The sequence below is a fragment of the Denticeps clupeoides genome, chromosome 1 (genome assembly GCF_900700375.1).
Source record: "Denticeps clupeoides chromosome 1, fDenClu1.1, whole genome shotgun sequence".
Lineage (NCBI taxonomy): Eukaryota > Metazoa > Chordata > Actinopteri > Clupeiformes > Denticipitidae > Denticeps > Denticeps clupeoides.
In genome coordinates, this window is record NC_041707.1 from 22,989,677 (window position 1) to 23,006,802 (window position 17,126).

At 41.7% G+C, this 17,126-nt stretch overlaps 1 protein-coding gene across 7 annotated transcripts in view; it reads left to right on the top strand.

The window, feature by feature from the left end:
• LOC114800454 (dachshund homolog 2-like) overlaps window positions 1-14,307 on the top strand; it is a 57,844-nt gene extending 43,537 nt beyond the window's left edge. For 2 of the 7 annotated variants that reach the window (XM_028997851.1, XM_028997860.1), the window contains exons 4-12: window positions 1,826-1,969; window positions 2,113-2,285; window positions 2,585-2,726; window positions 3,158-3,232; window positions 6,740-6,867; window positions 7,208-7,355; window positions 8,532-8,672; window positions 10,024-10,095; window positions 13,120-14,307. In XM_028997851.1, the coding sequence (XP_028853684.1) occupies window positions 1,826-1,969; window positions 2,113-2,285; window positions 2,585-2,726; window positions 3,158-3,232; window positions 6,740-6,867; window positions 7,208-7,355; window positions 8,532-8,672; window positions 10,024-10,095; window positions 13,120-13,157 (1,061 nt within the window). In that variant the 3' untranslated portion in view covers window positions 13,158-14,307. The remainder of the gene's footprint in view (window positions 1-1,825; window positions 1,970-2,112; window positions 2,286-2,584; window positions 2,727-3,157; window positions 3,233-6,739; window positions 6,868-7,207; window positions 7,356-8,531; window positions 8,673-10,023; window positions 10,096-13,119) is intronic. The other 5 variants (XM_028997868.1, XM_028997878.1, XM_028997888.1 and 2 more) reach the window with 4 other exon arrangements.
• Window positions 14,308-17,126: the final 2,819 nt, after the last annotated feature.

The following is a 17,126-nucleotide window of genomic DNA, read 5'->3' on the forward strand; positions in this document are numbered from 1 at the left end:
TTATGTGTGTGGTGTGTGTGTGTGTGTGTGTGTGTGTACAAGCTTTGTAGTTGTCAAGAGCAACTGTCAGATTCCCTTAAGTTAACAGAATATTTTAAAAAGGGGGAATAAAGTTTTTAATGGAGTATATTAGCATGTGGTTGTTTGTTTGAGAGTAAACATACTGGTTTCCACAGGCAAAAGGGTCTTGTTCCCATAAACAGGCCCTACTAAATGTTTACGACCCCTTTCTTCCAGACACAAACATGCATCACTCCTGCTCACTTGGAATTCATGTGGGCCACCCAACGGTAAAGATTGCGACCCACAATCCCCCTGGGCCCCAGACAAAAGCTATGGATGCAAGTTCTCATGATGCCATGTGTACATACAATTCATTTGTCCCGTCAGCTACTGAGAAATGAGTGTGTTTGCCTAATAAACTGATCATCAGCAAGGCATCAGAAGTGGAAACTGCACTCCAATTACTTTGGATCCTGGTGGCCTGTTGTTGGAGTGGACTGACTCAACCCAAACTTGGTCATGAACAACATGCTATTAAAAGATTTTTTGAAGGGAAAAGAGAGTGCAGTGGGAAAGACATTTGCACATCTGTGGAAAAAAACATTTGGAAAAATTCATTTATAGCGGGGTCAGCGAGCACAGGCCCCTCTCCCATTGGATGCATAAAACAAATACCTCAGCCAAGTGCTCTTAAATAGATTCTGTAGTGCGCAAACACACGCAAATCTAATTTTCGGCATCCATCCGCCCCCTGGACAACCCAAGTGTGTTTAGGAGCACAGGTGTTGGTTGATTACACCCTGTCTCTTTTATATTTATATCTTTTTCCCTTTTCTTTCCCATCTTTCGCGTCTGGTGTGAAGTGCTCCCTGATTAAACTGACTGGGGAATCTTCAGAGGCCGGGCTTAATTCACATTATTATTAAGAGTCTCTCACTGCGCGACTCAGTAGCGAAAACACCATCTGCTCTCCTCCCTCCATCCCCTCTCTCAATCTCGATCCCTCTCTCTCCCTCTCTCCTTGTCTCTCCCAGGAGCCAGGCTGCTGATGGGGCACAATCACTCCCATCATTTCCTCCACTTTCCTCCTCTCCTCTCCTCTCCTCTCCTCCACTCTCCTCTCTTCTCAAAATTTGTTGGTATACTTAAATTTTTCCAGTCTTCGGTCTTATTCCGTTGAGGCGTGGTGAATTTTGGACCTATGAATTGTGTGCAGGTTTGTGAAAAGAGACTTTGTATGTTTAGAAATTCAGCAATTAGGTTCAAGAACATGCAGCCATTTCTCAAACACCTTTCATGTTCATGATTCATTCCATTTTCTTTTTTTTTTATTCCCTGTTGCTTCTCTACAACAATGAAGGTCTGATGTGACTATGTTTGATGGGTTTAATAGGTCTCGTCAGAAACATTACTGAGCGCAACAGTTAGCAAGCTAACACCTTCCTGCCGTTCATGGCACCCCACAGCATACTTGGGTTAAATGGAGGGGTCACATTTCATCAAGTGTGAACAGTGGGCTGTGCTGCGTGTCCACCAATGACAAATAAAGTATCTGGATTGTACTGAAGTCACACTTCACTACCGTGGCCTCAGCCGGGCAATTCAACAGCTCCAATTCCCACTCATGCTAGATCGGCAGGGGATAGACTGTGTTGCTCCCCTTTTTATACCATCAAAAAGCGCTAAATGCACGTCTTATTGTCTCAGCCCCAATTCTCAGCATGTAAATATCAGAAGACATATGCAGACCTCGCTGTAGTTTTTACAACTGAGGCTTTGTACTCCACAGAAACGAACCTCTCTCGTTTCTCTGTTCACACAGGTGGAAGTGAGTCTTCCTGGGATAAGGAGAAGCTCCAGTCTCCATCTTCAGGGCCAGTCCAGCACGGAGTGGCTCCCTCAGGGCGACATGGCATGTCCAGCTCTCAGATCAGCTCCTTGCAACAGAACCACCTGCTGGCCAACAGTGAGTTCTCCTCAGCAAAAACTGAAGCAAATTGAGATCACATGTGCTCTTGAGAGCGTCCCTGGTAGCTTGTTGCATGATTTGTTTTTTTGAGAGGCGATCTGTGTTTATGATGAACATCTTGCTGAATCTCACTCATCCAGGACTGGAGCTACCGTTTATGATGATGCCCCACCCACTGCTGCCTGTCAGCCTCCCTCCTGCCTCCGTTGCCATGGCGATGAACCAGATGAACCACCTGAACACGATCGCCAACATGGCTGCCGCTGCTCAGATCCACAGCCCTGTCTCCCGAGCCACAGGCTCTGTCATCAAGGTAAGACACTCATTTACACATGCTTACAGATGCACGCAAACACACACACTTTGGGCTGCCAGTTTGTGTGTATGTTGAGTCTGCTGCTCTGAAGATCGTTTTTCCTTCGGATTCTACTGGATAACAGTCATTACCATAAATATGCTGCTGGTTGCTGTTTTATATGAGCTCAGCACACCATTGCATGTTTATGTGTGTAGGTTTGCGTTTTCTGATTCTGTGTGTGGGATATATGCTAAGTGGCTTTGGTCTACTACTTTTTAATTTGTGTGTTTATTACTGTATTTGTCTCCCTCCAGCAGGAGCGGGTGCAGGACAGTCCATCCCCGGTGCCCTCTATAGATGGAGCTCCAGCTCTGAGCTCTCAGCTCTCCTCCCAGGCCAGCAGCAGCGCCTCCAACTCGCCTACATCTCATCCACCACTTTCCCCACACCATCTGGGTCAGTATGCATAAACGAACAATCACACAAATACAGGGGATCTCACTATTACATTACGCCCTTATCCAGAGCGACTTTCAATCATTATATAACAGGGACAGTAGTTACTGGAGACAATGCAGGGTTATGTGTCTTGCACAGGGACACAATGGTAGTAAGTGGGGCTTAAACCTGGGTCTTCTGGTTCATAGGCAAGAGTGTTACCCAGTAGGCTACTAACACACTATGGCTTGGTCAGAACACTAATTCCCACATTGATTGGAATAAATCACATAACACTATGTAATGTGTGTGATATTACATGCATATTATTAGTTTATTTAAATAAGTACTGCAGCAGTCAGTCTAGATACAGTTAAACAGTTTGTGTGTGTGTGTGTGTGTGTGTGTGTGTGTGTGTGTGTGTGTGTGTGTGTGTGTGTTGTCTACAGTGATGAATATTCCTGATGGAGAATTGGGTGATAGAGAAGGTATGCTCCACATGAAGAAGATCTCAAAAGAAAAAGGTGTGTATGTGTTGTGTGTGTGTGTGTGTGTGTGTGTGTGTGTTAGAGGTGTGAACCTTCACTGGTCTCACAATTTGATTTTATTAGGATTATCAATGCCTCAATTATCGATGCATGAATTCCATAATTTTTTCTACACAATTTCACATTATGTTTCAAATATGTCGGTGAGATGAGAGTTAAGGCCTCGTTCACAAGGATGTCTGAACCAGACATTTTTCTGCTCATGGGAGCAAATCAAAGCATCCTCATGGCCTTGGGGTCAATTTCTGTTGAAATCTCAAAAAATCTTAAACAGCAACAAGCTCCGTGTAGATGAGACCGAACTTCTACCCGGACAAGTGCTGTACTCAGATACATTTTGCACTGCATCAAATGCAGAATATCTTCATCGCGATGCATCGATTATGACAACTACCTTCACAGTGAGGATTATTTTACAACTGTAACCCACAAGCCCGATCCAACCGACTCTTCGTAACCTGCCTGAAATATGATGACAAAACATTAATCTCAAAATATGTAAAGATTCAAAAATTCTCTTGACCAAGTGTGCATGGAGGGAACAATAAATCACCACAATTCAAATATATTTATTTTGTTTGTAACATACTGTACATACAGTTGCGCCTTTCACATACTACAGATTACAGTCTGAATTTAAAATAAAAGTGGTAATGAAAGTAATAATAGTAATAATTTTGTTGGTTCCGTTCTGTTGTTTTTTTCCACAAGTCAACTGTAAGGTTGTAATTAGGATGAGATGAGCACACATGAAAAAGTCGAGTGCTGGTGAATCAGCGCAAGTCGTGTGAGCCATCGTATGTAGCTATGCTGCTGCGTTTCTGTTATATTATCACACACTGGCCAGCTTTATCTCATAGGTGTGTACATCTGACATGAGTAATGAGAAGTGTGTGTGTGTGTGTGTGTGTGTGTGTGTGTGTGTGTGTGTGTGTGTGTGTGTGTTTCCAGAGTGTCAGTAATGTAAACGTAAACAGTTTTCTGCAGCCTCTCGGGGTGTGTTGACCTCTGTGCAGAGCAGGACAATGTTGATGGAGGCAAGCTGTTCAGAGTGAATAATGCATCCAGCACACTGCTCAATATTTAACACACACACACACACACGCACACACACACACATTTTTTTTGTGTGTCATGTGCAGCACACACTGACAGACGCTCCATTTTCATCCCTCTGTTTGACAAGGATGACACTTTTGACCCACCTGCACTGTTTCTCCCATCCACTCCTCCCTTTCTCCCTCTCATTTCCTCTCTCTTTTCTCTTTGAGTGCCCCCACCCCTCTGTATGCATCTGTAAGTGATTCCCTGAGCCAGTAGTTATACTAGGAATTGCTTTATACACACATGCGGTGATAGTGATAGCAGTCATAAAGGCTGCTCTGTTTGTGAAGGGGAGATAAGCAGCCTGCCCAATCAGTATCGTGAGAACAGACAAAAAGTAAAGTTCTGCGTTCTGAAGAGAGTGGAGGAGAGATGTGAAACACCCCCCTTCCCCCCAAAGTGACCCACTACTATCCTTAGAGCCCTACCCCCTTTGGCAGAAATCTGCACTTTAAACTGCAAGTGCTTGGCCAGGATTCAAAGCTTGTTGCTACTCAACGTGTTGGCGACAAGATGCAGTTGCTTTACACAGGGGCATAAACACACACACATAGTGACTGAACTGTGAGTGAACATGTTGGAATGGTGCATCCTAATTTAACCTAAATCAATGATTGGGACTATGTGTGGATGTGTGTACTGAGAATGTACAGTATTGGTCTTATTTTGTGTGTGTGTGTGCATGAGAGAGAGAGAGAGTTAGATTTTGGTGTGATTGTCGCTCTGAGCAACTATGTGATGCTTTAATTAAACTGGCCAGCGTCCCTCTTCCCAGAACAAATGACAGAGGGAACGAGGGAATGGAGGAGAGGAAGTGGGAGAGGAAAAGGGTCACAAGGAAGTTTTTCCTCTTATGGCCTTAAACTGATTAAGAGCTTTCATAAAAAAAAAAAGTTAAGGGAAACAAGAAGCACTGAAGAAAGAGCCTAAAGAGCGATGATTACCTGATGTTTACACTTCATCACACACAACTTCAATACACACTCTCTCTCTTGCTCACACTTTTAATTACACACTCACATATTACAAACATATGTACAGACTAAAATATCACACACATGCACATTCATCACACACACACGCCCTTTCTCACAATTACACACACCACATATGGGACACAAACTCACACTTATCATACACACACACACACACATTCACTGATAGCACACAATACACTTGCATCCGAAAATAAAGCTCTCATTAATTTACCAGTGCACACAGACATGCATGTTTAGATGTATTAATCCCTGTCTCCGTTAAGGTTAAGTAGGGCACTTCTGACCCGTTAAATTCCGTACTTAATATTCCACATTTCCCTCGTTAGGCTAATTGGTGGAGAATTTAAAATCATCTCATTAATGTTAATTTGAGCTAATCATTGACAGCTTATCCAGACAGCCACTGTTACAATTTTATACATGTGCGCACACACACACACACACACACACACACACACTCACACCTACATGCACACACACGCAGCAGCAGACCTGGCTACGTTTGGAAAATGGTTGTAATTAGTGCAGTCTCTTTCAGTCGTGATTTGCGTGATTTGCTCTGTACCCACACACACACACACACACACACACACACCTGCATCTGCATTTCAGCGCTTAATGCTGCTACTCTTGCACCATCATTTGGCCTGTGTGTGTTTGTGTTGATATGTTTAAAAGAGGAAGCTAACAGTACATAACTCTCAAACAGATCCTGTTAAATTCCCTCCACGTACCTTGTTCTTTTACCATGTGCCCTCCCTGCACATGACTTTTAACATAATGCACTGTAACCCCCACCGTCTTCCTTCCTCCCTGCTTCCATCCCTCCTTTACTCTTTTCATTTTTTTTTACATCCCTTTTATTGTCTAGCTTTCATCTTGGTAAGAAATAATTACTGTTTGGGGTTTGGTCCTTCAGCTCATTAGGTTGGGCTGTGTTTGGTGAAGGAGACTGAACCTGTTTTTAATGTATATACAGAGCAGGAGCAACCAGTGAGGGACTGTGTCTCAAGACAGCATGTGGGCTCATCTGAAAAAAATCTGTCCTTTCTGTGCATGTTTGGCACTAAAAGAAAGTTGTTGTTTTTTATTATGCCTGCTTATAATGAAGAGTGGGCATTTAAAGTCCTTCAATAGTGAGCTCTGAAACCTTTATGCGATGTTCAGAGACCACCCATGGAACTGCACTTCATGATGTTTTGGCAACATGATTTAGACACAGTCTGCTAGGACAAAGCAGAAATCACTTTATACTGTTTTCATTGCTGACCTGTATTCATTTCTAAATAAATGAGTTTAAACATATCACCATTGATGGGTAAGTGATGTTGTGTGTTGACTGAAACAGTAAGTAGCTGTTACTTTTGTTCTCTCTCTCCAGTTGAGGAGATGAAGCCTGAATTTGAGAAGATTTCTCTTGCAGCTCAGACTCTTCCACCTGGATTTCCTGCTCCATTCCTGTTTGCTGACGGCATCTCCTCTGTAGAAACGCTTCTCACCAACATCCAGGTAGAGCAAACAGTCACAATTCCAAATATTTATCTGAGTCAAGGATACATCGAGAAAAACTCACAAACACATCATAAATCCCTTCATGTATATATAAAATTGATTAAAGGCACTAATAACAGGTTTTGCCCTCTCTAGAATCAAAAGGTTATGTGCCATCATCAAGGTGCCAAGAGAATTAGCAGGGTTTCAGGGACACTCAAGCATGCTGTATGCTTTTGTGGGCTGGTTGATATTGAATCATTGACCACTACTAGCCAATAAGATGTTGTATGGAAGTAATCTGAAGATGTAAAATATTCATATTGTGAGTGTGTGTTTGTGTGTGTGTTTTTCTCAGGGCCTGCTGAAGGTTGCAGTTGAGAATGCCCGTGTGCAGGAGAAACAGATACAGCAGGAGAAGAAGGAACTGAAGATGGAACTGTACAAAGAGAGAGAGATGAGAGAGAGTCTAGAGAGGCAACTCAGCTCAGAGCTGCACAGCAGAGGTGAGGCTGAAGGCGGGACCTTGGCGATCCCACCCTTGGTTACAAAAGCTGGCTTTAGGGACTTGGAACATCACCTCTCTGATGGAGAAGGAGACTGAATTAGTCGGGCTCAGCTCGATGCATGGCGTAGGCATTGGAATAAGTCTACTTGAGAGGGGTTAGACTCTCTTCCACTCTGGAGTTGCCCTTGATGAGATGCGGTGAGCTGATGTGGGCATACTCATTGCCCCTAGGCTCAGGGCTTGTATGTTGGGGTTTACACTGGTGAACAGGAGGGTAGACTCCCTCCACCTTGGTGAGGGGGGATGGTCCTGACTGTTGTTTCTACCTTGGGAGTTTGGTGAAGCCATGGAAACTGAACAGATTTGAGGTGATTCTGGTCCACCATCTGGAGTTTTAGGAGGGGGAAGCAATATTCTGTCAACACTGTGTACAGTGGGGATGGTGTGCTGATGACCTCAACTTGGGACGTTGTGGTTCGGTGACAAGAATAATTTGAACACCTCCTCAGTTCCACCAACATGTCTTCCCATGAGGAAGCAGAGTCTGAGTGCTCAGGGGTGGGCTCTTCTGTCACAGTGGTAGAGGTCTCCAAGGTGGTTAAAATGCTCTGCTAAGGCAGGGCAGATGACATCTGCCCTGGGTTTCTCAAGGCTCTGTATGGTGTGGGTCTGTCTTGGCTGACACATCTCTGCAACATTGCGTGGATATCTGGGACAATTCCTCTGGACTGGCAGACAAGGGTGGTGGACCACCTCCTAAAGAAAGGGGACCAGAAATCTGTTCATAATTTTTATGGACAAAATTTCTAGGTGCAGCTAGGGCATTGAGGGAGTCTGGTTTGGTGGACTCAGTGTCAAGCCTCTGCTTTTTGCAGATGACTTGGTCCCATCAGTCCATGATCTTCAGCTCTCACTGGAGCGGTTTGCAGCCAAATGTGAAGATACTGGGATGAGGATTAGCACCTTCAAATCCAAGACCATTGTTCTTAGCCAGAAAAGTGGAGTTCCTTCTGGTCGGGAATGAAATCCTGCCCACGTTGAGGATGTCATTTATTGTTCTTGTTCACAAGTGAGGAGACAAAGGGTGGACAACCTGGAGAAGACGGCAACGAGAATTATGATGTGCTACATTTCTCTCTATCTGTCTCTCTCTCATTCTCTCTCCCTCCCTTAGCCACCATTCAGAAGCGGTTGAAGAAGGAGAAGAAGGCAAAGCGGAAGCTACAAGAGGCTCTGGAGTTTGAGTCCAAGAGAAGAGAGCAGGTGGAGCAGGCGCTACAGCAGGCTACATCACCAGATACACTACACATCAATGGTGAGACACATAAGTACAACAGCAATGAACAACATCAACTGTGTAATACATAACATCACAAATATACACACATAAATGGCAGATACAGAAACTGTCCCATTGTGAACTCACATACACCCTCAAAGCTCTCTCTGATTGTATGACATGTTGGTGATGACCAGTCATCACTCTGTCATCTGTGAGCTCTTCACGCCACTGATAAGAGCAGAGGCTGATTACACAAGCTTTAAACACGAATTTGACAAAACAATAAAACTCTGTGATAAATAACCTGGCAAATTGGCCCTGAGATGCATCGTGAGAAACAAACCATAACTAGCCTACTATGATGTCAAGTGACGTACATGTCCAGCACTAGTCACCATGTGGCACCATATTTGTTGCTGTTGGGTTTTATTACTATTCATTGTAGAGTCAAACACAGACATAATTTTATTATGTAACTAATTATAAACATACTTTCTGAAAAGAATAATTGCAGTTGTTTCTGTACACAATCCTCACTTGCAAATTAATTAAGACAGTTTTGCTGGTATTTATTACAACAGCAAGTATTAGGGTTAGGGTTTTACACAGACTTTTTATGATTTAATACCTTGGTTGTCAAACTGTGATTTAGATTTATTTCTAAATAATTAAAAATGTATATAATAAAAACAAGATCACTGAAATTGATGTATATCATCATCATATTAAAGTTAATATCTTCCCCTACATAGCTTTCTGCCATGGATGCAGATGCATTATACAATTGATGGGTGCATGACAGTCATAAAAAATATGCATATTAGTAATACAGTAGCCTCCTGTGTAAGTTATACAGTTGTTACGGAAAGTATTCAGACCCTCTTCATTTTTTCACCCTTTGTTATATTGCAGCCATTTGCTAAAGTCTTTTTAAGTTCTTTTTTCTGCCAATCTGTCAATATGGGGTGCTGTGTGTACATTAATAAGGAAAATGAACTTATTCATTTAGCAGATGGCTGCAGTATAACAATGAGTGGGTTATTTAAGGGAATCTGGATACTTTCCGTACCCACTGTATGTGGTTAAATGGGCTTACACTACTGTATTTTAATGCTAGTCTATGGATTTGTGATTTTGTCAAATTTTTAAACGAAAGTTTCCTAATATCAACCGAAAATACACCGTTGAAATGTAAAACAAGAGGTTGGAATTTTGCTTACATCCCGCACTTTTTCATTTTTGCCCTTGAAATTTTATGTTACGCTGTTCGTTTTACAGTTATTATCATAACGGTGGTAACTGGAGAGTCGAACACGAAACCAATGCATTAACAATGTGTCAGAAAACTCTGACACTCAAACTCATCTTTGTTTTTTCTTTACAGAAACAGTCATTCCCAAGGTTGAACCGGAGCATAACGGCAGCCTTCAGGAGAACTCAGCCACTACTGTACAAGGTACTGATCTCAGCCTCCTTCAGCATTGCTGCAAGATCATATTTAGGCTTTCTAAATGAATTGTAAATTGTGAAACACTTCAGCATAGCACACGGTGCTAGGGTTGCCAACTGTCTCAACCTCAAATGCGGGACACTTTTTTCTTGCATTCGACAAGGCAACTGAAGCAATGCATTATGGCATCTGTAGCTTTTTCGTTATCAGCTCTTCATATCACCAGGCCATAATAATCGCAGCGAGTTTCAGCCCTGACAGTCTATAATTTTGTCACCTCTCACCACTAGTGGCCAGTGCACATACACACATATCATAGCAACGTTTGCGTGAGTTTTGCATACCGTTATTGGCTGATGAGGCTCTGACTGAAAGGCCCCGGAAGGGTCAAATCAAAATCATATTTCAGGATGTCCCGGACACTTCAGAATGGTTGGCAACCCTATATGGTGCACACAACAAAACATGTCCTCTCCATTTAACCAATCATCTTAGTGAGCAGTGGGCAGCCAAGAAAGGCAAATAAGGGAGCAGAGTGAGGGGACGGTGTGACCTCAGTGGCACCTTGGCTGTTTAGGATTATGAGTCTGTTTCCTTACCTGCTAGGCCACCACTTCCCCATCTCTGACCTAAATGTGCTGTCTAATGAACACACACATGCACACACACACACACACACACAGTGTCTCACACAGTCTCAGTGTCACCGTAACGGTTGGTGGAAAGGTGAATTGAAATACATAAAATGAAAGATATAGAACAATACACATAGTCACATGCAGACAATTAAACCTGCTTGTGCACACAAATTTGCCAGATGCTGACAAATGAATTAAACACACAACCTAACCAGCTGAGCTGTGTTCTGTCAGACATCACGCATATACAAATACACACACACACTTCTCTCACTGCTTTGCCATCTTCTTAATGCTAATGGAAACACACAGGAGAAGAAGTGCTGAACACGAGGAATTATGACATCGCATTAGAATATCATTAGGACTTTAGAGCGAGGGGTGGGGGCTGTAGAAGAAAATAAAAGTGTCACAGATAAAAGACGGCATTTTTAACACCACTTATTTTAATGTTTCTCAGATCCCCTACTGAAAATGTGCCAGCTTCATGTTGTCTGAAATTCAGGAAGCTTTTCTAATGTTTTTGGTTTTTTAACACTCCTATGCTCAGCGCTGTAAGGGGTCGGACTCTGAGGGGCTGTTACTGGCTCTGCTAGCGTCAGACGCTAATTAGCCTCTTCATATGCAGAGCAGGCAGAAAAATAGCAAACGACCAACTTAAGTACCGGAGCTATGCTATAACCGACCCTGTGTGCACAAACACAAAGATGCACACACACTCAACAAACAGGGTCCAACAAGGCTCAGGGGTGTCGTCCTTTCCCCGGAGCAGGAAGTGCAGGCACTGGCTAATTGGAGTTGGCGTGGAAATGAAGAGAAAAAGGTGGGGGGATGTTCAGGTTTAGGGCCGTGGAGATGCAGAAATGTAAACAGTTGTGCACTGTTTGCAGAAAATAATGGGGCCATCGAGTTCTTGGTGTATGTATCTTTCTCCGTGTGTGTTATATGTGTGTTTTAATTGGATAGATTCATGATTTTTTCACTTAACCTTTACATCTTAATATAATTACAGCCATTACACTAATAAATCACACCATATCAGTTTGTATTGGTAAGAAGCTTTTAAATAACATTATCTCTTCAAACGGTTTATCAGAAGAGCTTTTTTCATCCATTCGGTCTGGTACAATGACAATATTCTGCAGCCTGTTCCCACAACATCCGAGTCAATGCTTCTGAGATTTACTGAGCTTCCTGCACATAGAATGACACAAATACTGGTTTCTTGGCAATGGACCCAAAGTTTCAATGTTTTGTTCCCCAAGCCACTTTGTTATCACTTTGGCCTTATGGCACAGTGCTCTATCATACTGGAAAAGACATTGTTCTTCACCAAACTGTTCTTGGATGGTTGGGAGAAGTTGCTGTAGGATGTTTTGGTACCCTTCTTTATTCATGGCTATGTTCTTAGGCAAAGTTGTATGAGAGAGAGCATTCATGACCACGAGAGAAGAGTGATGGTAGCACTTTTTTTTCAATTTTTCCAAACAAATGGAAAGGTGCTTCATCAGAGAAAACTTACCCCAGTCCTCAGCAGTCCAATACCTTTACTTTTTGTGGAATATCAGTCTGTCCTTGATGTTTTTCCTTGAGAGAAGTGGCTTCTTTGCTGCCCTTCTTGACACCAGGCCATCCTCCAAACGTCTTCATCTCACTGTGCATGCAGATGCACTCACACCTACATGCTGCCATTACTGAGCAAGCTCTGCACTGGTGGCACCCTGAACCCGCAGCTGAATCATGTTTAGGAGACGGTCCTGGCGCTGGAGCAGGGCTTCCTGATTGTTAACAAGCAAACCTGACAAGTACAAATTGTTTTCACTAAAAGAAATACATCTGTGTATTGCTGTAGCCCCAAGTGTTTTTGTATGTGTTTCTTAGAAGACATTATTAGAAAACTGGAAAAATCTTCATTTACATTTTATCACTTGAATAAAGATGCTATCATGTATTTGTATCATGTATTTTAATAGTAATTTAAGGTTTTCCTACCTTTGCGAGAGTATTACCAAATGCACTACACCACACACATACACTTCCTGTTCTCCCCATCTGTTTCCAGCTGTTTGTACTCCATTAAGCTCAGCTCACCCTGACAGCAAACACTCCATAATGGATCACTTGTATTATGCCCGTACACTAATTGGATTTAAATAGAGCTACAGTGCGTGGGTTGTCTGGGCAACAGGGCAGCAGAAGTGAGTTTCTGCTTGAGGGTTTTGATTTCCAGTGTATGATGTTCCGGGTTGACTGAGAGGACTTCATTTCCCAGGTGTCATCAGTACAGCATTACAATTTTGAGTAGATATGGGCTTTGCAGTCAAATGTTTTCAGTGTGGCTGTTCTGCTGAATAGTAATTTTGTTGTTATAAACATTTTTTTTTTTCATCAGAAAACAGATCATACCTGAAGACCCCAATAATCTTCTGAAGCTCAGGTGGTACCTGGAGAGGATATGGATTGGGAGATTCAGGCTGGGCTGGGCGTTTGAACTCAATTTCACTGGCTGTTGGACTCTGCTGTCATTGTTGTACATGTAAGGCTGTGTGTGTTTTAAGTCAAGATTGGTTCCTACCTGGGTTCCTGTCATGGTACTTTTATTTCTGTGACAAAGTTTTCCTGATTTTTATGACAAACTCCAAATCCTTGACCTTCACTCTGATTTTACCTCTGATGGACTCTGATGTTGTGGATGACCAGAAGACCACATATTTTTCTTCTTATCCCAACTCTGTTTTTGATTCCTCCTCTTCTGATCAACCTCTCTCTCAAAAGAAAAGAGCATGGACTGAAATGGTGTGCTTTCAACCCAGGCCAAGTATTGGACACATTATTCCACTGTGGGACAGGCTCTTATTGCCAGGAAATGTTGAAAGTGAGAAATGGAAATGATGAAGTGATGGAATTAATCCAGAATGGTGAATGGTGAATGTCATGGCTGGAAGACATCTTTTAGACAGTCAAAAATAGTTGATTGTGTGAGATTTTTTCTTATCTATCTATCTATCTATCTATCTATCTATCTATCTATCTATCTATCTATCTATCTATCTATCTATCTATCTATCTATCTATCTATCTATCTATCTATCTATCTATCTATCTATCTATCTATCCAAACTTTACCATCATTTTTTAAATGAAAATTTTATTCAAATGTTTCCCTCACTAATGTTTAATTCTATCAGGATCAAATGAATTTTTATTTTTAGATGTTTCTTTAATTATTATTATTATTATTTTTTGGTGTTTTATTCGATTTGATTCGCTTAATAAAATTTAGAAAGAGGCAGAGGCAATATCGACACATATCTCGTAGATGGCTAATGTCATTATATTTTTCTCTGTTGTACTGTATTCAACTTAAAAACCACCTGCTGACAAAATGTTTTGCTATAAAATTCAGTATTATCATACTTTCTCTCTCTCTCTCATAACATATAAAAAAGACAGAAAATACTCAATGTGTGGCTCTCTTTTTACTTTAAATATTTTTATTGAAATATCGGATAATAGATATGTTTCACTATGAATATTGGCTGATCAGTTGTTATGTTGTAGAATAAAATATTGAATGATAGATGTGCGCTGTGTGTGTCTTTAGATGCTCGCTTAGGTAAGTATACCGTAACATCATGGTCCCACAGGACCACCAAGTGACACCATTGCCTTGATTCTCTTATTGTCTTAAGACAAATTAAGATTTCCCTTGTGTTTCCAATTCCCAATTACCATACCAAAGTTTAGTCATTTCTGGTTGCTCGTCTGTGTTGCATGTTTCTACGTATGAACTGTTCTGTTCCCATTTATTTCAAATAACTCCCGAGATGACTTTGCGTTTCTGCCTTTTCTTGCCTATTTTCATGTTTTGTTTATGTTCAGTTTCCTTCACCATGTTGACAATTGTAATGATAGAATGGGTGACCCCCCCCCTAAGAGGTGCAGCCGATTTCTTCCATTGACCAGCACATCAAACCAGTGCCAAGCACCCAACTTACCATTCTTGACTGGTTGTGTCAGTCCACCAATAAACTGTCCACTGTTCCAATGGTTTGACTCCCAGTGCCTTGTGCAGCAAAACTTGTCCCATTCCTTGGCATCACCTGGTCTCAGCATGGTTGCCAGGTTCACCACCAGATTCCTCTCTTCACGTCCTGGCCATGTCTTCGCCTGAGCTTCAAGCTCATCAAGGTTGGCAGGTTCAGCACCGGTTTCTGCCCCTTGAAACCTGACCATGTTTTCCACCATTCCATTGGTTCCAGTGGGGTTGCCAGGTTCAGTGCCGAGTTCTACTCTAGCCTTGCTCAAGCCATAAGGAGGCTGCCAGTCCAGTTCCACATGTTGACTGGGAACAAAGCTTCCTTCTCTCCTCTCTCCCTTCTCTTTTTGTGTCTTTTCTTTCTTTATCTTTTTCTTCCCTGTTGTTCTGCAGGGGGGACAGTCTCCTATAGTCTGGTGCCTTGTCCGAGTTCTCCAGCCCCATATGTCACTGCATATGTCATTGCACCAGCCAACGGCTGGTCCAATGGGTCCCTCAGTTCTAGCTTGGGGGCTGCTCAGCCCAAGTAATTATTTGGGGCAGGGTGCTATATGGACATGGAGAACTACTCCCGAGGCCTGATGGAGGAAGGGCAAAGGAGCACCTCACAAAATACAAGATGGAACATGAACATGAACATGAACCTGACTCTAACGTCCTGCACCCTGTGGCCCACCAGGTGGTGCCATTGCCCTGTTTGTCTCATTGTCATAATCCCAACTAAGATTTCATTTGTATTCCATGACTATATACAATCCCAAATTTGTAATTTATTGTAACACCTCAAAGTCTGAGATTACATGATATTGTGTTTCTGCCATGCAAATGTTTAGTTTCTTTTTATGTTTAGCGTCCTTATTAAACTTCATCATGCTGTGCATTTGTGCCTGTGCACAATCACTTAAATGTGACATATTCTCTTTGATTACTAACATAAAAGGAAGGAATTTATTTGTTTTGGCTAATAATTGGCAAATGAAACATAAAGAGCTATTAAGTAAAGTTGTGCAATAACAGTGTAGGTACACAAATTCATGTAGTGCAATACAGCAATCTGCTGCAGAGCAAGGTAGACAAAACATGCAGAACTATGCACTGACCTTTAAAGAACAGCTGCATTCTGAAAGTACTTTTCACTGATTGATCCATTGAAGTTTGGTATCATTATGCTAATTCCCTTCTTCACATTTTTGCTAAGAAGGTATAGAAGATGATGCACTAATCATGTTACATAAACACTAACATGATGTGGTTGAAATTGATTGTGAATGTGGTATGATTATAAGAGATAAGATAAGATGATTCTTTATTAGTGCCACAAGTGGCACATTTACATTGTCATGGCAGAAAGTGGACAAACCAAGATAAATAAAAAGCATAAATACTAAATATCCTTATGCCGACAGTTTAATATATGTAGGTGTGTATGCATATATACAGAGTGAATACACACACACACACACAAACACACACACACACACACACACACATATATATATAACTGTACAATTTAACCATTTTACAATGTGCTTCAAACTTGGAACAGTATGTGCATATCCAGTAAGCAGGACCCTTGAAAAGTGAACCTGCATCCCACGATCATTTGTATTTGCATTATATGCTTCTCACTCTGCCCACAACCTAAGTGTGTTTTTTCTGGCCAACAAGACAAAGTTCTTTTCTGTTTGTTTTTCATGTATTAAAACATTGTTTGTGCCACCCGTGTTGAGTGTCTGTGCTTCACTGACCTATTGAAATGGCATGACTATCGTCCATGCTGGTTTTAAATTTTCTGTTGTGCAAAGGTGAGCTTTAACCTCTCTCTTTTATACTAGTCCTCAGTATATTTTGTATCATTTGTCACTGGGTCCTGTCATGAGGGCTAATTTTGTGTAATCACTTATGAGGTGTAATTTAGTATCGTCTCTTATGCAGTGTAATTCAGTCTAGTTCAATATTGGACCATTTTGAAGTGTTACGGTTGAAAGACTAAAGCAATGATCTCATTATAATCCCCCATTATCTGACGGTACAGCCAGTAGACTGGGGTGGAGACAGGAACTAATTGAAAAGGAAAGGCAAGTAATTGTGTGCGTGTGTGAGAGAGCAAGAGAGTACTTGAAGTTAAAGAACAGCAGCCTTTGTCAAATAAACAGAATGTGCTGTTACTCTTTTTAAATACAGTAACTCAGAAGAACAGATGTTAGATTCTTCTTTTTTATTCCTACATCCTGTATCAGAACCCATGTTTATTAGACACAGATGAGTTTCTGTAAATGTGTAAATCTGACGCGTTTAAAGGTGAAGACTAGATTTTCAAACGGATAACTGTTTTACCATGTACACCAATGAGTAATAAA